At 68.8% G+C, this 20089-nt stretch overlaps 3 protein-coding genes across 3 annotated transcripts; 1 reads left to right on the forward strand and 2 right to left on the reverse strand.

Annotated features, from left to right (window-relative positions):
- The first annotated feature begins 1423 nt into the window (after positions 1-1423).
- On the forward strand, positions 1424-8661 carry MYLK2 (myosin light chain kinase 2). Its single transcript, XM_068700526.1, has 12 exons — positions 1424-1597; positions 2348-3417; positions 3535-3869; positions 4664-4769; positions 4931-5024; positions 5179-5288; positions 5403-5544; positions 5643-5713; positions 5805-5933; positions 6052-6204; positions 6579-6711; positions 7095-8661. Exons 2-12 carry the CDS (start codon positions 2363-2365, stop codon positions 7173-7175), a joined length of 2409 nt encoding a protein of 802 aa, XP_068556627.1. The 5' UTR covers positions 1424-1597; positions 2348-2362; the 3' UTR covers positions 7176-8661.
- Positions 8662-11586: 2925 nt separating this feature from the next.
- FOXS1 (forkhead box S1) lies at positions 11587-13820 on the reverse strand. Its single transcript, XM_068700206.1, has one exon. The coding sequence runs from the start codon at positions 13061-13063 to the stop codon at positions 11669-11671; it is 1395 nt and encodes a 464-aa protein (XP_068556307.1). The 5' UTR covers positions 13064-13820; the 3' UTR covers positions 11587-11668.
- Positions 13821-13968: 148 nt separating this feature from the next.
- On the reverse strand, positions 13969-17067 carry LOC137865281 (interferon regulatory factor 4-like). Its single transcript, XM_068700207.1, has 8 exons — positions 16707-17067; positions 16255-16444; positions 15909-15952; positions 15704-15806; positions 15304-15405; positions 14829-15224; positions 14581-14699; positions 13969-14481 (listed from the first exon to the last, which is right to left on the reverse strand). Exons 1-8 carry the CDS (start codon positions 16878-16880, stop codon positions 14341-14343), a joined length of 1269 nt encoding a protein of 422 aa, XP_068556308.1. The 5' UTR covers positions 16881-17067; the 3' UTR covers positions 13969-14340.
- Positions 17068-20089: the final 3022 nt, after the last annotated feature.

The raw sequence follows: 20089 nt of genomic DNA on the forward strand, positions 1-20089 counted from the left end.
AAGCAGCTGGTTCTGCTCACAGCCGGAGCACAAAGGAAAAGGTTACGGCTGAGCTGGGATGGTGGGGCCCTGCCAGGAGCATTCCCAGGACCCAGCCCTGACAGCGGGGCTGGTTTGGAGGCAGAAATAGCACCGAGCCCCAGCCCTGCAGGTTTGTTCTCGCAGATAATCGCTTCCTTAGGCTGCTGCCAGCTGAGCACCTTGCTGGGGTCGTGCAGCTGCTGGAGCAGGGCTGTGGCAGCTCCATCCCCACCCCTGCATCCCCATCCCAGGACCACACGGGTTGGCGACACCGTGGGGAGGCATTTTGGGCACCTCCCTGCCCTACCCAGCTGGGTAGGAATGGGCCAGGTCCTCCAAAAGGTTGATCCTGGAGCTTTCCCCATCCAGGTTTGTATTTAAGGCTTTAACAAGCAGAAACCACAGGAGGCAGAGCTCAGCAGGAGCCCCGTCCCCCCTCGCTGCCCCCCATCATCACCCAAAACCCCTTCCCCTGCTCCGTGGGGGCTCCCTGCACCCTCCCCGGGGTGCCCTGGGCGAGGTGGCCGTGGCTCCTGGCCACCCCATGGGGGTCCCAGCCCAGCTCCATCCCCGTGCTGAGCCCCCAAACCTTGGTGGTGCCCCCGCTGTGGGGCTCAGGGGGAGGCGTTTGGCTGTGCCAGGGGGTCCCCATGGTGTTTTTGGCCCTGGGCAGTGCCCCCCAGGAGCCGGGGGCAGCTCCTGGCTGGGTGCTTTCACCCAGCGGGGCTGGCAGGGGAGGGCTGGGTCCTGTTACCCTGGGGTTCCTCCTGCAAACCTCAAATGACCACCTCCACCCCCCGGCAGAAACCCGAGAGAGACACACACGGAGCCTGTGTGCCCTTGAGCAACGCTTTCCTCACCTTAAGTTTCAAAGATTTCAAGTAAACAAGGCTCTGCTGGCTGGGGGCGTGAGGCAAAAAAAAAAATAAACGGTGCAACCTTTGGGGCTGAATCATCTCCAGGCCCCAAAACCCCTCTGGGCACCTCCGGCAGGGTCTCTCGGTGCCCGTGCGCCTGCAGGCAGCCCCGACCCATCCGGCAGCACCCCTGGGTCCTTTTTTCCTTTTCCTGATCCCCAAAATATTCATTCTGATTCCCATTTCTGCCTCTCAGCTGGTTCCCAAGCGCAGCTGCAGCAGGGACCGGGGTTGGTGCCGCGGCTCCCCGCTGACATCCCCTCTGCTTTGGGTCATGCCCATGGGCACCGCGTGGCACTGGGGGAGCCAAAATTCCCCCCCGGAGCCACTGTGCCACGCTGCTGGGGACAGCCCAGCCCCTGCAGGGAGCTGGGGGGTGCCCATGCGGGGCCACCCGGTGCCCCCCCAGCCGTGCCGGTGAGCGGTGCCCGTGCCGGCCGGCAGGAGCACGAGGAGTGGCGTGTCCTTTGAACGGGCTCCAGCAGTGACAGGTGCTGGGAAAGGGGACGCGGGACGGCTCCTGCTGGTGTAAAGGATACTCCTCTCTCCCTGCACTAATCCAGCTCCGTTACACCCAGTATAGAAGGGGCTGCTCTGGCCAGGCGCTGCCACAGCGCCGATGCTGCTCTCCTGACTGCCCTCTGCCCTGGGGACCCCAGGTAAAGGGGGCTTGGGGGGGGGCTATGTGGGTGGGCAATGGGGTCCCTGCAGTCTTTGGGGTCCCTGTAGCCACTGGTCCCATGCTGGGGGCAGTGGGGTGGCCCTGGGGACAGCCAAACCCCGAAACTGGGGAGCTGAGGCTGTGGGGAACGGGGACGGCTCAGCCTCACGCTGCTCCCTGCCTGCAGCTCCGAGCCCAGTAAAACCAGTAAGCGGCTGCCCCAGTGCCAGAATGGTTACCGGTGGGATTGTTCCCACAAGGGTCAGGATTATAGGGGCCAGGGCAGAGCCGTGGTGCTGGGCTGGGGGCTGCTGCTGGCCTGGAGCTGCGCTGGCACACGGGCACCCACGGGTGCTGCCCGAACCCCTGCAGCCCCTCGGCGTGGGACCCCCCAGCAGACGGGGCCGTGCTCTGCCGGCAGCTCCCGGGGATGCTCCCCTCACCCCCTCCCCGTGTGGCCACCCGGTGTCCCCTGTCCCTCCCCGGGGGGGTCGCAGCCTGCGTTTGGCACCCCGGCCGTGCCGGCTGCCTGCGCGGTGCCGTGGCAGCGACAGGTGCCGGGGTCAGGCCATGGATCAGTCACTGCACAGCAAATATCGGGGCACAACGGGGCGGTGCATGGACCTGGGGGGCCACACGGGGCCTGTCCCCATGCCACCAGCGAGAAAACTCCCAGGGTGGAGGGAGAGGAGCCCCCCCGGGACCCCCGTTGTGCCGCAGCCTCCAGCTCGCCCCTTCTCTCCCGCAGGAGCCTCGCCGACCCATGGAGCAGGACGGCGTGGCGGGCAGCACGGCTGACACCGGGGGGGCTGGGAGCACGGCCCCCCCTGGAACTGAGCCCAGCACGACCCCTCCTGTCCCTGCTGCCCCCCCGGACACAGAGCCCCCAGCCCAGGCTCAGGGCGCAGGGCAGGAAGAGTCCGGGAAGGAGAAGGCTGAGGCTGGTGGGGCTCAGGGTGCGGGGGGAAAGGAGCCTGCCAAGGAGGAGCCCCCAGGATTTGAGGCAAAGCCCTCGGAGGAAAAGGGTCCGGCTGCTGCTGGGGCTCGGGATGGAGGAAAGGAAGAGCCCGTGAAGGAGAAAACCCAGCCTGGGGGAGAGCCCCCCCAGGGGAAGGAGCCGGCTGCTGCCCAGGCTCAGGGCGCAGGGAAGGGGGAGCCCCCCGAGGCTGAGGCTGCAGCAGAGCCACAGGCAGGGGACGTGGCACAGGAGAAGGGCCCAGCAGGGGCTCAGGATGGAGGCAAGGAAGAGCCCACGAAGGAGGAAGCAGCCGGTATTCCAGAGGTTGAGGGTGGAGGAAAAGCAGAGCCCACACAGGAGGAGGCCCCGGCTGCGGCAAAGGCGCAGGATGGGGAGAAGGCAGCCGAAAAGGTGGAGGAAAGCCCAGCTGCAAAAGAGACTCAGGATGGAGGCAAAGAAGCTCCTGCGAAGGACGAAGCCACAGCAGCTCCTGCCAAGGCTCAGGATGGAGGGGAGGAGGCTGCACAGGTGGAAAAACCCACGGCGGTGACAAAGGCTGAGGATGGAGGCAAAGAAGAGCCCCCCAAGGAAGACGCCGCGGCTGGAACCAAGGAGGAACCACGTGCTGCAAAGGCTCAGGATGGGGAGAAGAAAGACACGAAGGAGGAAAAAGCCCCAGAGGCAGCCACAGCCCAGGATGGGGGCAAGGAGCCCACGAAAGAGGAGACCCCGAATGCTGCAGAGGCTCAGGATGAAGGGGACAAAGCGGAGGAGAGCAGCAGGGAGCAGCCCCCCAGGGGCCCCGAGCCCTCGCGCCCGGCTCTGCTGCAGAGCCTGAGCTGCCCGGCCGCCTGCCAAAGGTACCCGGGGAGGGGTCCCTGGGGGCTGCCCAGCGAGCTGGTGCCCTCCTAGGAGGGGGTCCCACGGGGCCGGGTGCGGGTTTCGGGGCGCTGCTCACCTCCTGCTCCTGCTTCCAGGGAGGAGCAGCCCGGGCTGGAGGTGGCCGGGATGGAGATGATACCGGAGGAGACCGCGGTGGCACCGGCAACGGAAGGTTTGGGGGAGCCCACCCCAGCCCAGGGGGTCCTGCGGCCCCCCGAGCAGCCTGAACCCGCGGGCAGCGCTGGCACCCCGCAGGAGAGGACATTGCCCGGTGCCACGGGGCAGCCCCAGCCCGGTTCGGAGCCTCCCGGGGACGCCGAGCAGCCCGGCCCCGGTGCCGCGGGGCAGCCGTCCTCGACGGAGGCAGAGCCACCCCCCAGCCCCTACCTCACCCCCGATTTTGGGAAGGAAGACCCTTTTGAGATACTGGGTAAGGCTGCGCCACCCCCCCCAGCCCCCTGTGCTCTGGGCTCTGTCCTCAGCCCGGTGGCGGTGGCACCCCGGGACCACCTTTCTTGGGGTCTGCCACGTCTCCGCCGCTGCCCTCCTGGGCCGCCAGCTCCTGCTCCTGGCTCGTGGCCCACCGGCAGCCTTCGAGCTCCGGTTTCACTGTAAACAGGGCTAAATGCGGCGTGTCCCCTCCCCAGGCTTCTCCCAGCCCAGCCTGGCACGCGTGGCGCTGCCCGGGGCTGCCCGGCGGGACGCGGAGCCCGTCCTGCCCCGGGACTGACAGCCGCCGCCTGGCCGCTGCCGAGGGACAGCGTGTCCCCTGTCCTGCACCGCCGTCCTTGGGGGGTGCCAAACCCTCGAGTGGAGGGGGCTGGGGGGGGGTCCCCTGAGGGGCCAGCTCGTGACAAAGTGGGGAGCGTGGGTGCGCGGGGTGCCCCGGAGCGGGGTCTGTCCTGGGGGGGTGAGCAGGGCACGGATGGGGTGGCACGGAGGGGGGTCAAATGGGGTGGTGGTCGCCAAGGGAGGCACGCAGCAGCGTGGTCTGGAGAGGGCGAGTGTGACACGCGTGTTGGTGGCCCACGGGTGGCCACCAGGCACATGGCAGGGTGACAGACACGCAGCAGGGTGATGCTGGGGGTGCCGGGCAGCTGCTGGGGGTCCCTGACCTGCAGGAGGCACCGGGACGAGCTCCCAGCACGGGGCACCCCGGGGTGCCGGCAGCGGGGTCCCCCGGTGGGCAGCTCCCCTCTCACCCCCTCCTCTCTCTCTCGGCAGACGATGTCCCCCCGCCGCCCGCGCCCTTCGCGCACCGCATCGTCACCCTGCGCTCGGCCAGCGTCAGCTCCCAGTTCAACCTCAGCTCCAAGGAGATCCTGGGGGGGTAAGAAGGGGTCCGGGCTGTGGGGGGACCGAGGACCTGGCTCAGTGAAGGGGTCCCCGGGGAGCCTCCAGCACCCAGCCCCTGCCTGCGGGGAGCTGCTGCCGTGGGTGCCGGGGTCCCCAGGTGGCCGTGGTGCCACCAACGCCTCCCCTGTTCCGCAGAGGCAAGTTTGGAGAAGTCCACACGTGCACCGAGAAGCAGACGGGGCTCAAGCTGGCTGCCAAAGTCATCAAGAAGCAGGGCGCCAAGGACAAGGTCTGACCGATCTCGAGGGAATCTCCAGGGTGCCAAACCGGGGGGCTCCTCGCTGCCGTCCCCCCCCTTCCCCAGGGGCTGTCACCCAGCCCGGCCCCGTGCCAGTGGCTCGGCTGGGGCTGACACCGACCCCCCGGTGGGGCTGCTGCTGCAGGAGATGGTGCTGCTGGAGATCGATGTGATGAACCAGCTGAACCACAGGAACCTCATCCAGCTCTACGATGCCATCGAGACGCCGCGGGAGATCATCCTCTTCATGGAGTTGTGAGTGCCAGGGCTGCGCGGGGCTCAACGCCCAGGCGAGGGGGCTGCAGGAGGATGGGGTGGGGAGGGAACCCCCCGGCTGACCCGGGGACACCCCCGTCCGTGCCCGTGCAGCATTGAGGGCGGCGAGCTCTTCGAGCGCATCGTGGACGACGACTACCACCTGACGGAGGTGGACTGCATGGTGTTCGTCCGGCAGATCTGCGAGGGCATCCGCTTCATGCACCACATGCGCGTCCTCCACCTCGACCTCAAGGTGCGGGGACGGGGCGCTGGGGGCTCCCGATGCTCCTGGTGGTGGGGGGGACTCGCCCCGGGAGCTGGGCTCTGACCGGGGGGTCCCTGTCCCCGCAGCCCGAGAACATCCTCTGCGTCGCCGCCACCGGGCACATGGTGAAGATCATCGACTTCGGGCTGGCTCGAAGGTGCCGTGCTCCCCCTCTCCCCGTTGTCCGGCTGCCCGTGGTGGCAGCCACCCTGTCACCCTGCCTCTGAACCCCCCCGTCCCGGCCGCAGGTACAACCCCCAGGAGAAGCTGAAAGTGAATTTTGGCACCCCCGAGTTCCTCTCCCCCGAGGTGGTCAACTACGAGCAGGTCTCCTACTCCACGGACATGTGGAGCATGGGCGTCATCACCTACATGCTGTACGTCGGGGTCCCTTCTGGGGGCAGCCCCCGAGCCGGGTTAGCCCCGTGCAGGGGGAATTTGGGGTGCCCCAACCCAGGGCCCCCCCTGCTCACCCGTCCCTCTCCGCTCCCCCAGCCTCAGCGGCCTCTCCCCCTTCTTGGGTGACAACGACACCGAGACCCTGAACAACGTCCTGGCTGCCAACTGGTACTTCGACGAGGAGACCTTCGAGAGCGTCTCCGATGAGGCCAAGGATTTTGTCTCAAACCTCATCATCAAAGAGAAAAGGTGCGACGCTGGGTGCCGTGGTGACCCCAGGGTGGGCAACTTCCATCTGTGCGCTCTCAGCCCTGCCCAACCCGTGCATTCCGGGTGCAGCCCCTTGTGCTGGGGTCAGCTGTGTCCCCAAAGCCCTGCCCTGGCCTCTGGCTGTCCCCAAGCACAGCCCCTTGTCCCTGCAGGGCCACTGGCCACGAGCAAAATGCGCTGGACCGCTCACGGTCCCTCCTTGTCCCACCGGTCCCCGGGCACATCCCTAGGGCTGATGGCCAGGGCGCAGGATTCTGGGGTCGGGGGGCTTTTGGATGGCACAAGAAGGGGTCAGAGGGGGGAAAGGGGCTGCGGGGGGGACCCGTGGTGACCCGCTGGCCTCTGGCCCCCAGCGGCCGGATGAGCGCGGGGCAGTGCCTGCAGCATCCCTGGCTCAACAACCTGGCGGAGAAGGCGAAGCGCTGCAACCGCCGCCTCAAGTCCCAGGTGCTGCTGAAGAAATACGTCATGCGGCGGCGCTGGAAGGTGCGTGGGGTGGGGTGGGGTGGGGTGGGATGGGGTGGGATGGGATGGGATGGGATGGGATGGGATGGAACGGGACAGGGGTCAACACCGCCCCGCTCTGCTGTCTGGGGGAGCTTGGGTGCCCCCTGGGTGGGACCTCCCCAAACATTGGTGCCTTTTTGACACCCATTTTAGTGGCAGAAGTGGCATCAGGATGGAGGGGAGGGAAGCTCCTGGGGCTGGTGTTAGCCCTGCCCCAGGAATCTCCCCTAAAAGCTGGTGCAGGCAGTGCCTGGGCGGCTGCCAGCTCCCCAGCCCAGCTCCCGAAGCAGCGCTGGGAGTGCCGCCGGGTTCAGCCTCGAGGTCTGCAGCCGGACTCGTGCCTCTCCTCTTGAATTTTACAGAAAAACTTCATCGGGGTGTGTGCTGCCAACCGCTTCAAGAAGATCACCAGCTCGGGGTCGCTGACGGCGCTGGGCGTCTGAGCGTGGGCCGGGGGCTGAGCACCGTGAGCCCGGAGGAACCGCTCGGAGAGGGGGCTCGGGGGCCGTGCCGAGCCCCATCCCGGGGCCGTGCCGGGGTCTCACCCCTGGCCAGGAGCAGGATCTGGGCAGGGGCAGCCCCGCAGGCACCGCGCAGCCCCAGCTCTGCTCATCAACCGGCAGCTCCAGCCCCCGCTGCGCCTCGCCACGAAGCCACCTCTGCGCTCCTGCCCCTGCGGCCGCTGCTCTGCCCCGGCACCGGGCACCGGGGGGGCTGCTGGAGACCCGGACCCCGCGGGCTCCTCACCCACAGCCGCCTTCTGTGCGCTCACAGGGCTTGAGCCACCCCCGTCCCCAGCGAGCCGAGGCTCCCCGCTGCATCTCCACGGACTGCGAGGTGGTTTCCACGCTCCTTCCCGGCACGGCAGCACCACGTAGCAGCGCTCCCCAACCCGCAGCACCGCTCCCCGCTCACGCTGCTCCTCTGGGACTTCGGAGCAGCCCGATGCCAGCGCTGCTGCCAGCCCTGCACGCTCACAGCCACACGGGCACGAGGTTGGCACCCTCCGCTTGGAGACACCGCAGCCCTGCTGCACCCCGAGGTGCCCACCTGCCCCGCGCGGTGCCGGGCTCTGCTCCCGCGGTGGGAGCAGGTTTGTGGCACAGGGAGGGGGGCGGAAGGCAGGTGCAGACCCGGACACCCCCCTGGGGGACTTGGCGCAGGGGCCAGGGGCCGTGGCATCGCCTCCCCACCACCGCGCGGATGCCGGAGCCGGGAGGGCGGCGGCGCGCACAGGAAGGGAGGAAGCGCCGAGCACGTTTCCAGGAGCGTCCCCAGCTGGGAGCCAGCGAGCGAAGAAGGAGGCTTTGTGTTCCTCCTCACCCCTGCCCTCCGCTCTGCCAGCGGGGGGGCAGCGCAGCCTCTCCTTCACGCGTTTCCCCCCCCCCTCCCCTCTTTTCTCAGCCAGATAAAGGCGAGCAGCCCTAATGCAGACCAGCTGGGGCTGCGCTCCCCCCCCCTCCTTGCTCCTGGCAGGATTGCTTCAGCGCTGACCACCAACACACAGGAACTGCCGGCCGCCAGCGGGGCCGTGCCGGGGCCACCGTGTGCCGGGGCAGCGGGTGCTGCGCCCACTCCTCTCGCCCAGCCCAAGCCCCCTCTCCTCCCCTGAGCCCCCCTCCTCGCAGCACGGCAGCCCCCAGCTTTGCAGCCTCCAGCCTTGCCCCGTGCTGGTTGGCACCGGGCTCTGCCCCCAGCTTTTTTTTTGTGCCGTGGAGCGAGGGCTGTGCACGCTGCGGGGCTGCCGGTGCCCTCCGTGGCTGCCGCAGAGCCCTCGGTGCTTGGCCCGGGGTAGGGATGGGGGCGGGAAGCAGCCCCCCAGCCCCGCTGGTGGCAGCAGGTGGATGTGGCTTTGGGCTCGGTGCATGGCTTGCAGGGCCCTGCCCGCGCGCTCGGCTTCTTGTAAATAAATGTACAGGTCTGAGAGCAGCCCCGCGCCCTGGGCACCGGCTGGGGGGGGGGCGTTAAACCCCTGGGGGTGCACAGCCGGCAGCCAGGAGCTGAGGGCTGCAGCTCAACACGGGGCTGGGAAGCTGAAAGGGGGATCGGGTGGGTGGGCGGATGGATGGATGGATGGATGGATGGAGGAGAGGACGGGTGGATGGACAGGACAGAGGTGTCCCCACGGCTGCAGCACCACCCAGGCAAAGGCTGGGGGGGTCCCGCTGAGCCAGCACACGGAGCCCCCAGCCCCCAGCCCCACGCACCCGGGGTCCATCCCTGGGGTCCACCCTGTGCCCCTCTGTCCCCGGCTGGCCCCGAAGCGGTTAAGGCAGCGCAGGCAGGGTCGCCGCTCGGCCCAGGGCGTCCCTCCCAGCCCGCTTCCTGCCGGCAGCCTTTGACCAGTTCCTGCCGGTGACCACCCTGCGGTCCTGGAAAACAGCGCGGCCCCATCTGGTTCCAGTTACGCTCCGCGGCGGTGACGTCTCCTTCCTGTCTGGGCCCCAGGAGCCGAGCGTTGCCCTCGCCGCGGGGGCTGCAGAGCCCGGTGCAGGGCGGCCCCGGTGCCGGTGCCAGTTCCCAGCCTGGCCCTGAGCGCGGCTTGAGCCACGGCTGCCCCGGGGTGGGACCGTGCGGGGTGGCCTCTCCGGGGGGCACGGTGCTGTGCGGGGGCATGCAGGCACCGGCACCCCAAGGCTGAATGATGGGGACCCCTCCCTGCAGCCTGCTTTGGCTTCCTCAGCCCCATTTCCAACCAAGGACCCCACAAGGGTCCCCTTCGTGCCTCCATCACGGCAGTGGGCACGGTGACGGGGCTGCTCCCGGTCCAGCATGCGCCCACGGTGCCGTTCTTCACGTGGGGATCCTCATCCCCGTGGCCACACCAGCCCCAGGGGACAGAGTGCGAGTGGGCGATGCCGCCCACCAGCACCCACCACCACCAGCACTGGGACCTCTCCTGGAGCTGGGGGGCTCGGGATCCTGCACCAGGACCCCCTGTGGCGCGCTCCCCGGCCACGGCATGGCCCACGCTGGGAGCGGGTGCGCGGGCGGGGGGCCAGGCCACCCACCGTGAGCCGGCAGCGAGCCGGGGAGGAGGAAGGGCAGGGAGAGGAGCGGGCCCACGGCCAGGGCCAGGGCTGGTGCTGGGGAGCGGGGCCGGGACGGGCAAAGGGAGCCCTGGAGGCGGTGGTGGCACAGGAGGTGGCCAGGCTCTGCCCCATCCCCATCCCACCCCGGTGAGCTCAGGGATCAGCGATGCCGGGGGCTGCAGGCAGCAGAGCTGGGGCTCCGCTCCCCTTGGGGCCACCCTCCCAGGACCCCACAAACCCCAGCTCCAACCCTTCTGCATCCTTTACGGGGACACCCATCCTGCTGCAGCCCCAGCACCGAACCGGGCACCTCGGCACCTCGTGGGTGTCTTGGGGACGGGTCCCCATCCCGGGGGGCAGCGATGGGCTGGGTCCCGCCGTGCTCCCAGCGCTGGGCCCTGCGCCCGGCTCTGCCCGGGGGCCGTGGCCGCGCGTTCCCAGGCAGAGGCTGGGAGCCCGGGCGGGCGAGCGTCCCGGCAGCGCTGTGTGGGAACCAGACGGCCCCTGGGCACGGCTCCGCGGCGCTCGCTTCCTCCCTCGCCCCCGGGGGACCGAGCGAAGGAGGGGGCTGAGGTCAGCCGCGCTCGCTGCAGACGGCTCCGGAGACGCCAGCATGATCTAGGCGCTCAAATATTGTTTTCCACAGGGGAGGGAAGGAAAAAAAAAAAGATTAAAAAAAAAAAAAGGGAGAAAAAGCAAAGCCCAGGGACGAGTGACCGTCGCTGCTGCAGCGATGACGAGCAGCAGCCCCTCCTGGCCCAGCAGCGGCCGTCTGGGCCGATAACGGGGCTGACGCGGTGCCGGTGCTCCTGGTCCCCGAGTGACGCCAGCACCGGCCCTCACCGAGACCCCCGGGGCCTGGCCGAGCTGTGTCCTGCTCGCCTTGTGGAGCCGGGGTCTTGGCCACACAGCCAGCCCCCACACATCACGGGGAGCCCCCCCAGCATCCTCCTCCCGTGCGCACCACGGCCCCACCAAGGTGGAGCGGGATCAGCCTGGGGCAGCCCCGTGCACCTGCATCCCCCAGCCTGGGGGCATTGCCCCCCCCCAGGGGGTCCTTTAACAGGGATAAGGGGGTGGGGGGCACGGGCACAGGTCCCCACTTGGCCAGCATCACCCTGGCCCAGCTCGGGGCTGTAAGGCAGCGGGACGGCTCCGTCCTGGCGAGGTGGCGATGCCGACCCCAGCACACGGAGAGGGGCTGGTGGCCACGTTCTGGCCCCGGGGCTGCTTGGGGACCCCACCCCACCCCATCCCACCCCATCCCACCCCATCCCACCCCACCCCAGCAGAGCCCAGCCCGTGCCCAGCCTGTCGGTGGGAGCAGTGACTCAGCCGGTGCCTCCTCACCGGCAGCCGCCCGGGATGATTCAGGGTGGAGGAATCCTGCCGGGACGCAGCCGCTTTCCTCGGCCGTTCCCACTGCAGCCACAGCCGTGCCCGCGGGCAGCCCTGGCACTGCAGGACCCCCTACTCGGGGAGCTGTGGGGTCCCCCATACCCCCTACACCGTGCCAAGCACCTGCGCCCCATCCCACAGAGCCCCTACAACCCCCCCAGCGGCTCTCCAGGTGGGGCCCCCACCGAGGCCGGCACCACTGGTGCCACACGCGCAGCACGGGGTGAAGCCGGGCTCAAGCGAGCAGTGCGGGGTATGTGGGGCCACGGGGCTCACTCCTGGGGGGGCAGCACGTCCCCCTGCCCCTTGCCGATGAGGTTGGGAGCCGTGGTGGGTGGCCTCGGGGGATGGGAACAGAGCAGCCCCCGCTGCGCCCCTGCCCGCTCCCCATCCTGAGCAGGGCGCAGAGATGACAGAGGCAGCGTGGGCGAACGTGCTTTATTCCGCCGCTGGAGCCCCGCACGGTGCCGGGGGGAGGCTGGGGGGGTTGGGGGGGGAGCAGTCCATCACTCGAAGAAGAACATGCCGGGTGTCCGGTACAGGCAGTGGGGCAGCCCCAAGGGGTAGCCGCTGCCCCCCTGCAGCGGGATCGCGCCCCCCGCGCCCCACGCCTCCTTCTGCTCGCCCGCCCGTGGCCCCGCAGCCCCGAAGGGCGCCTGGCGGGGGGCAGGGGGGGCTGCGGTGGGGGCTGTGGCCAGGAGGTGCTCCAGCGCCGTGCCGCAGGGCCGCTCGTTCACGCAGAAGCTCAGCGCCTGCACCCGGCACTGGTAGCTGCCGCCCAGAGCCTCGTGCCCCGAGCGGCCGAAGGAGCCGAAAACGGGCACGGGGGGCTGCTTGTAGCCATCGCCGTCAAGGAAGCAGGGCGCGGGGGGCTTGCCCGCACCCAGGAGGGCGCTGGGGAACATGGGGGGCACCTGCCCGAAGGGCTGGCCCAGCCCCAAGGTGGGGGCCGCCGACTCCTTGCACTCCAGCTCGCCCCGGGGGGACGCGGTGGGGGCCGGGGAGTCCTGCGCGGGGTCCCTGGGCTCGGCGGGCAGCAGGGCACGGTGCTGCGCCGGGCGCTCGCCGGGCACCGGGTACTGACCTGGCCGGGGCAGCTGCAGAGCCGCCGGGAGCCCCCCAAAGGCAGTCTCCTTGGGTTGGGGAGGGGCCGCTGGCCGGCTCTCCGGGGGGGCCCCATGTGGGGGTGGGCAGCACGGCTCCTTGGCGAAGAACGGCCCCTTGGGCTGCGGCGCGTCCGGCACGTACAGGCAGGGCTGCCTGGCCCCAGGGGGGGGCCGCCGGGCGCAGGGCTCGGGGCACCCCGGCACCCCTCCGCCAGCACCCTCGGCCAGCTCGGGGGGGCCCAGCAGGCGCCCGGAGGCCACCGACGAGGCGAATCCGCCCTCCGCCTTCCCCTCCTCACTCGGCAGGGCAGCGGGCGGCCCCCGCGAGCGGGGTTTGGGGGGCTTTTTGCGCCCCTCGTCCCCCTCGGCACCCGGCACGTCGCGGAGCCCCCTTTTCCTGGTGAAGCGTCGGCGGCGGCGCAAGAAGCTGCCGTTCTCGAACATGTTGTAGCAGTCGGGGTCCAGCGTCCAGTAGTTGCCCTTGCCGGGCTTCTTGTCGTCGCGGGGCACCTTGACGAAGCACTCGTTGAGCGAGAGGTTGTGGCGGATGCTGTTCTGCCAGCCCTGCTTGTTGTCGCGGTAGAAGGTGAAGCGCCCCATGATGTAGCGGTAGATGCCGCTCAGCGTGATGCGCTTCTCCGGCGTGCTCTGGATGGCCATGGTGATCAGGGCGATGTAGCTGTAGGGCGGTTTGGTGGCCTCGGGGACAACCGGCGGAGAGGGACCAGGGAAAGAGCCGTCGGTGGCCGGCCGGCCGCGCAGAGCCGCGCTGCCCACGGGGATGTCCGGCTGCATCCTCCCACCCGACCGTGGCCGTCCTGCTCTGCTGCTGCTCCTGCTTCTGCCGTCCGGCTCCGGCCGAGCCCGTTAAAACCCCGCAGCAGCCCAGCCTCCCGCGCCCCGCCGGCGAGGGGGCGGCGGGCCCCTCCTCTCCGGGACCGCGGGGCCGCCCAGGGCGGAGCGGGGGCCCCATCGTCCAGCGCCGGGCTCTGCGGCCGGACGCGCCGCCAGGGCCAGCCCTGCGGCCAGGAGCCAGCGGCCACGCATTGGCACCGCCACGGCCTCCCCAGGGCACGGCCCCGCTGCCCCAGTCCCTCTTCCCACAGGAGGTTCCCAGGGTCTGGGGCTCATCCTGCCCGGACGCTGCTCCCCCGGGGAGCTGATGCTGGTGGGGTGCGGGGGCTGCAGCGTGCAGGATGGGGCTGAGCTGCACCTCGGCTCCCCGGCTGCCTCCTGCCCTGGGGTGCTGCTGGATCCCTGCGGTGTGTGGGATCCCTGCAGTGTGTGGGATCCCTGTGGTGTGTGGGATCCCTGCAGCGTGCGGGATCCCCGCTGCGCACCAGGTCCCCGTGCCACGCCGTGTCCCTGCACCGTGCCCAACTGGTTGGGGACATCGCCTCCAGGGTGCGCCACAACCCCCGCTCCTCACCCAGCACCGGGGGAAACTGAGGCACGTGCTTTTTGGGACACGGTGCCACGCTGCAAGGGCAGCTAACGGGCACCTTGCCTCTGCTGCGGCCACACCACGGGGCCAGAACCGGAGGGCAGGACGGGTGTCGAGGGCGCGTGGCTCCCCGCGGGGTGCTCAGCGCCCGCTGCCCTGCGCCGCGAGGCTGTGCCCGGCTCAGCTCCCCCTGCTGCCCGCACCCGCCTCGTCCCGGCACCCCGCGGTGCTGCTGGCACGGCCCCAGCCCCAGGCCGCAGTAGGAAACACAACTTTTATTCCTGCACACCACAAACAGCGCGGCCCCGCGGTGCCAAGCACAAGGACGGAGCTGCCTGTCCCTGTCCCCTGCCAGCCCGGATCGCTGCCCTGCGCGCCCAACAAGCACCCAGCCACCCCCCCCAGATGGTTCCCAGCAGTTCTCGGGAAAAAAACACGGCTCCTGCTCCATCCAGCATCCACCCACCTCCGTCCCCGCTGCGCCAAGTGCCCCGCGCACGGCTGCTTGTGCCATCGCTGCTTGGAGGCTGCTCGTCCCCAGGGTCGGAGCGCAGCCGCGGGGAGGCTGAGCACCTTTCCCCACAGCCGTGAGCACGGTGGAGGCTTTGTCGCGCCTCGGCTGCCCCGCTCAGGGCTGGCAGAGCTGCTGGAGGACGTGGACGATGTGGCCGGGAGCGCCGGGGGCACAGGGCTGGGGGCAGTCGCGCAGCAGCGTGGGGCCGATGCGCTGGGCGTGATGGAAGAGCTCGCGCGCAAACACCGGCTCCACCTGCGGAGGCACAGAGCCGCCGGGAGGATGGGGTCTGCCCCCCGAAACCCCCCCCCCAAGCTCATGGTTTTGGTGAGCGCCACCCCCGCAGGGACTCACGTGGGCCATGATGAGCTTCTGGAAGTGGTGGCTGGCGCTGGTGGGGTACTCCTCGCCGAAGCACAGGTGGATCTGGTACTGCGGCGCCGGCTGCCCCTGGCTCAGGTACCTCCGCAGCTCTGCAAGACACCGGCCGCTCGCGTTGGGTCCCCCCCCCGACACCGTGCCAGGGGATGGGACCTGTCCCCAACGCCCTGGCGGGGGGCTGGAGGTCACCCCGAGGGTGGCAGGGGGCCGCGGGCACTCACGCTGCAGGAACTGCTGCGTGTCCAGCAGCTTGTAGGTCTTCTCCCTCTCCAGTTTGTTGGGCCAGTCCCGGTGCGGGGCCAGCGGCCCGTTCCAGTACACCCTGCCCTGGCACTGGCGCTTCATGAAGACCCCCTCGGGGGCTACCCACAGCAGGACCCCTCGCTCCAGGTGGGGCAGGAGCCTCTCCAGCACCTCGGTCACGCCGGCCACCCGGCTGCTGCCTCCCAGAGCCCGCGGCGGGGGGAATTCGATCTGCTCCATGCACGAGGGGCCGTAGAGGCGCTCGCTTTCGGCCGGCTCGGCGCGGGAGGCGATGCGGCAGCCCTCGGCCGTGCGGGTGGTGAGCTCCTTCACCAGCACGTCGCAGTAGTAGAGGCGGACGTGGAGCCAGCAGTCTTGTGGTGAAGGAAGGGGGGGGTCAGCACAAGGTTGGGGGGGCACCGGGGGCTGCAGCCCGGTCAGGGCAGCTCCTACCTGAGTGGTTGACGTCCTCGACGGGGAGGTAGGACGGGGGTCTGGGGAGGAAGTGGCCGTGGGTCGGGTTCCAGCCGTAGAAGGCTCCCCGTATGTGGTACCCTGGGTCGGGATGGAGATGGCAGAGGGACGTGGGCAGCTGTCCCCAAGGGGGTCCTGTCCCAGCCCTGGCCCCCGGGGTTGGTGGGGGCTTCCCACAGCTGCTGCACCTCGTTAAATCCCCTCAGTGCGCAACCAGGCAGCTTCGTTTTGGGACGCACGAGGGGGGAGCCCCAGCCTCGGTCTCCATTCCCACGGTCCCAAGGCTCTGGGAAGCGGGGTGCCTCCGGGGGGGCAGCGATCCCCTCCTGCCCCAGCCCCATCCTGCGTGCCCCCACCACCCCCAGGGCTCTTTTCTCACCTCGCTCAGCCGGGTGGGCAGAGAGCAGGGGGAGCGCAGCCGCGTGGCAGGACCCCCCGGCGCCCCGCACGCCCTCCTCAGCTGGGCTCCCCGCGGCACGACCCTGGGGATGAGAGCAGTGGTGAGGGCCAGGCTGGCAGCGGGGGCACCTGAGCCAGCTCTGGACCCCCCCACACAGCACACTTTTAGGTGGGGGCTGGCTCACCTGAGGGTCCTCGCCGGCTGGGGGCTGCGGGCCACCATCGTTCTCTGTGGGGAGCGAGGAAAAAAATCACTGAGCCCCACAGACAGCGGGAACGGCCCCCGGGGAGGTGCTGGCTCCCCAGGGAAAGCAAACCCAGCCCTGACCCACAGCGGGTGGCCAGGGCACAGCCTCGGGAAGGGCTTTGCCCGAGAACAGCCCAGGGCATCGTGGAGGAGCGGAGAGAAAGAGGAGTGGGGAGGAAGAGGAGTGGGGAGGAAGGGTCCCAGGTGGTGATGCCCGCGGGATACGGGGCTGGCACTGGGTGTGAGCCCCAAGCCCGAGCAGGCAGCGGGTGTCGGGGCAGTACCTGCATCACGGGTGCCATCGGAGACGATCTGGTACACCTTGTAGGGCTCGGAGATGTCGAGCTGGCTGCGCTCGGGCACCTCCTGGAAGTCGGTGCTCTTGTTGAGGGCGCAGCGCAGCCGCGTCTTCCAGGTGGACGGGTCGGCCTTGTCCGTGCCCTCGTGGTACTTCCCCTTGTACACGGCCCAAGCCTGCGGGCAGGGGGGGTTTGGGGGGGTGGGTTCGGTGCTGCAGGGGCTGCCCGGATCCCGGCCCCCAGCTCCGCTCACCGGGCTGAAGGGGATGGAAGGAGGGGATTGGGGAGGGGGGAGCCCACGCGTGGGAGCCCTCGAGGCTGAGTTGGGCGGCCAGGGGGGGTCAAAACCGTGGGGCAGGGGGCGGCAGGGAGCCAGGGGAGCCCTTTGGGGTGCAGAACCGGGGATGCCCGGGGGGTGTCCGGGGGGGTGTCCATACCCTGAAGAGCGCCGCGTCCTGCTGCTGCCGGTAGTCCTGCTTGGCCGCGTGCTTCCAGGGGATGCGGAACAGCGTCCTGCGGCCGTCCTCCCAGCGCAGCCCCGGGTAGCGGCCGCTGTCGATTTGGGCGATCAGCCACTCCTTCAGCCTCATGGGCGACCCCGGCTCCGCCATCGCGCCCCGAGCCCCGCGCCCGGCCCTGCCCCGCGGTGCCCTCGGGAGCGCGCCGGGGAGGCGAAAGCGAAGGCGCGTCGGGGACTTTCGCTTTCGTTTTCCCGGACGCCGCTTTCGGTTCCTCCGCAGCGTTGCCGGGATCCCAGCCCCAGGAGGGGTGGGGGGGGAACCGAGGGCACCGGTGGGCACCGGGGACCCCCCCCCTGAGGGGACCGTGCCTGGGGGCTCCGTGCTGCGGGGAGCCCCCGCTGCTGCCCTGGGCACCGGGGCACCTCCCCGTGCCCCCTCAGGGCTCCCCACGCTGCCCCCAGGGTCGCCCCTCTCCCGGCCCAGGGATGAGCCGGGGGGGACTGGGAAGAACCGGGGGGTACCGGGGGGAAGCAGGATGGGAACGGGGATGGAGGGGCTTGGCCCATCCCGTGCCCACGCTGCCTGCCCGCTTCCCCGGGGGCTCCTGGCACCGGTGGCCCCGCAGGTGGGCGCATTGCTCATGGCCACCGTGCCTCTTGCTGAGCTCGTGCAGCCTCACGGGGGCTTTTTGCTCGTGTGGGTGGGATGAACGGGGGCACATGGCCCCATTTGACCCTTTTGCCCCCGGCTGGCTCCTGAGCATTGCTCCCCGCTGCCCGTAGTGGGGCCTGGCCCTCCCTGCAGCCAGGAGCCCAGCTCAGCCACCCCATGGGAAGGGGAAGGGGTGGCGTGTGGACAGCAAACTCCACGGTCAGTAAGGTTGTAAAATACATAACATTTATTCAGCACTGGGGGGGTCTCACCAAAGTTGTGTGCGCCCCAACGCGGCACTTGCCTTGGTTGTATGTGGAGAAGGCATGAAGCTTCTCGAGACACCTGTACATACGCATGACTTATCGCCATTTTGTATTAAAATTAATTCCAGGGACTCATTTTCACCAGTTCCTCCTATCCACGCCTGCGCAGCGCTTTCTGGTAGTGGTCGCCGGGGGTCGTGGGGATGAAGATGAGCGAGTCCTCCTCGTCACCACTGGCTGACCTCTCGTCTCGGCGCAGACTCGTTAGCTCCTCAGCTTCTGCTTGAACTGCAGATTCGGTTTCAGTTGGTTCTGGAAATGCGTTTCCTGTTTCTATCAGGAACTGTTTTTCATGAGAAATCTCAGAATTTCCTGTTTCAGTTTCTTTGCACAATAGGTAGGGGAAGACACGGTACCTGTCCCTCAGCCTGGCTTATTTACTGAAATTCCTTCGGCTTCGTGAGCCCATCTTATCTACTAAAATTCTTTCAGGGGGATCTCACCCCGCTTTGCCCCCAGCCCCCCCTGGCCCACCAGGGTTTGGCAACCGTGTGGGCAGGCTGGGGGGCAGCGTGCCCGGGGCTGCGGCCACTTCTGCAGCTCCTCCATCCCCGCTGCCCGGGTGGGTTTCCTCTCCAGTTCTGAGTCAGAGAAAGTTGCCTCTTGGCTAGGAAGCAGACAAGGCTCCCGAGAGCCAGCAGGCTGCTCTGAGCTTGAAATCCTCGAAATGAATAAGCGGTGACACTGTGCCAGGCTCCGGCCTCCCCCTGCTGCCTGCGCCCAGCCCCGGGTTTCCCCGCAGGGTGTGGGGACGGGGACACAGCCCCATGGCACAGAGCACGTGGGGCTGTGCGAACCGGCCACGCTGGCAGGGTTTTTCTGCTCACTGAGCCTGCCTTTGGCCTCCCCACTGCAGAGCAAGTCCTGCCTGCCCTGCCTGCCCTGCCTGCCCTGCCCCTGTGCGCTCAGGGCTGTGGCTAACCCAAGCCCTGCCTGCACCCCGGAGGAGGCAGCGGTGCCGAGCGCTGTGGGTTGCGGTTTTGGGGAGGGGGCTGGGGTACCAGGTAGGATCCACCGGTCCCAGCTCGGTGCTGCTCCGGCCAGGCCAGCGTTTTGGGGACATGGGGAGGGGATGCTGAGCGGTGCAGGAAGCCGTGCTGGTCTCTGCGCCAGCGAGCAGGGGATTTCCACTGGCGGCTCTGACGCACGGGCTGAGCGCCAGCCCTGTCCTGGCCCCCAACCCCACGCTGCACCCCCAGTGCTGGCCTCTGCCAGGAGCAGCAGAGCAGGGGCAGTGCCCTGGCCCTCTCCAGCCCCCTGGCTGGGGTAATTCGGGTGCTTTCTACCCGGAAAAGGGCTTGGGACTGAGGGAAGGGGGATTTGCGTCTCCTCTTTGTGCCTTGGGAGATGAGGCGATGCCAAGGGGCTGTTGCACAGCCTCATCTCAGTGGCTTGCACGGATTAGCCCCAAGCCCAGGAGCTAGTCCAAGCCCACCGACTCCTCAGCCACACAAAGCCCGGCTGGATAAGCCTGGATCAGCTGGGAAATTCTCTCCTAAGAGGTGGTGACATGCAGGACCAGAGGGAGGTAATTACCCTGCCACCAGGGGAGATGCTCAGAAGCGTTTTCCCGGCTGTTCTGCTCCCTGCACAGGGAAGGTGAAGCTGCTTAACCCTTACACTTTGCAGGCTGAAATGCGCTTCAAAGGCAGTCAAACATTAACTCGCAGCTAACCCTGCCCTTACCTGTTTTTTTCCAATTGTGCACACCGGATCTGCCAAAATAAATATGTTTTTGCCGTGCGGCGGAGCTGGGCCTGGAGATGCCATTGCTCTGCACACAGCCTTGGTGTGGGTTTATAGCATGAACCAGGAAATGCTGCGTGTAAACACCTCTGTGCGGCGTGTCCCAGCAGGGGGCTGGCAGGAGGGCTCGGCTGTGCAGGGGGAGCACGCTGGGGGCCAGGGCTGGAGCCCCCCTGCAGCACCTCGCTCGGTGCCAGGAGCAGGGAAGCAGCCAGGGCTGGCAGGGCTGAGAGGAGAGGGGGATGATGCTGAGTTATCCTAAGGAAAACAAGATGGGAAATTTGGGGTGCCAAAAGCTGCAGCGCTGCTTGGCACACCCCCCCAAAAAGCAGGGGCAAAGCCCCTCTGCTTGCTGCCCCCTCGTTGCTCCCCGCGCAGTGCCCGCAGGTGCAGAGGGGCCCTGGGGACACCCGGCAGCTGCCTGCGTTCAGCCAGAGCCATCAGGCAGCAGTAAATGAGCAATCATTAATTATTGATGGCCATGTCCTGTCCGGCTGTGCTGTCTCCTGAAAGCACCCAGGGCAGAGGCCATCCCCGCTCCCCGGCAGCTCCTTCCCCCCTGGGAGCCTGCGTCTGGTACTCAGAGCACGGCTCAAATCTCCCTTTCTGGCTGGGGGGAGGAACGCTGTCCCCGTT

This window comes from Anas acuta, chromosome 16 (assembly GCF_963932015.1).
Source record: "Anas acuta chromosome 16, bAnaAcu1.1, whole genome shotgun sequence".
NCBI lineage: Eukaryota > Metazoa > Chordata > Aves > Anseriformes > Anatidae > Anas > Anas acuta.

Coding starts and splice junctions, on each gene's coding strand:
- FOXS1 (XM_068700206.1), bottom strand. CDS start 13,063: ATGCAGCCGGACATCCCCGTGGGCAGCGCGGCTCTGCGCGGCCGGCCG.
- LOC137865281 (XM_068700207.1), bottom strand. CDS start 16,880: ATGGCGGAGCCGGGGTCGCCCATGAGGCTGAAGGAGTGGCTGATCGCC. Junction 16,445..16,706: donor AGGACGCGGCGCTCTTCAGG/GTATGGACACCC, acceptor CCCTGCCCGCAG/GCTTGGGCCGTGTACAAGGG. Junction 15,406..15,703: donor TGCCCACCCGGCTGAGCGAG/GTGAGAAAAGAG, acceptor ATCCCGACCCAG/GGTACCACATACGGGGAGCC.
- MYLK2 (XM_068700526.1), top strand. CDS start 2,363: ATGGAGCAGGACGGCGTGGCGGGCAGCACGGCTGACACCGGGGGGGCT. Junction 5,025..5,178: donor AGCAGGGCGCCAAGGACAAG/GTCTGACCGATC, acceptor CTGCTGCTGCAG/GAGATGGTGCTGCTGGAGAT. Junction 5,545..5,642: donor TCCTCCACCTCGACCTCAAG/GTGCGGGGACGG, acceptor CTGTCCCCGCAG/CCCGAGAACATCCTCTGCGT.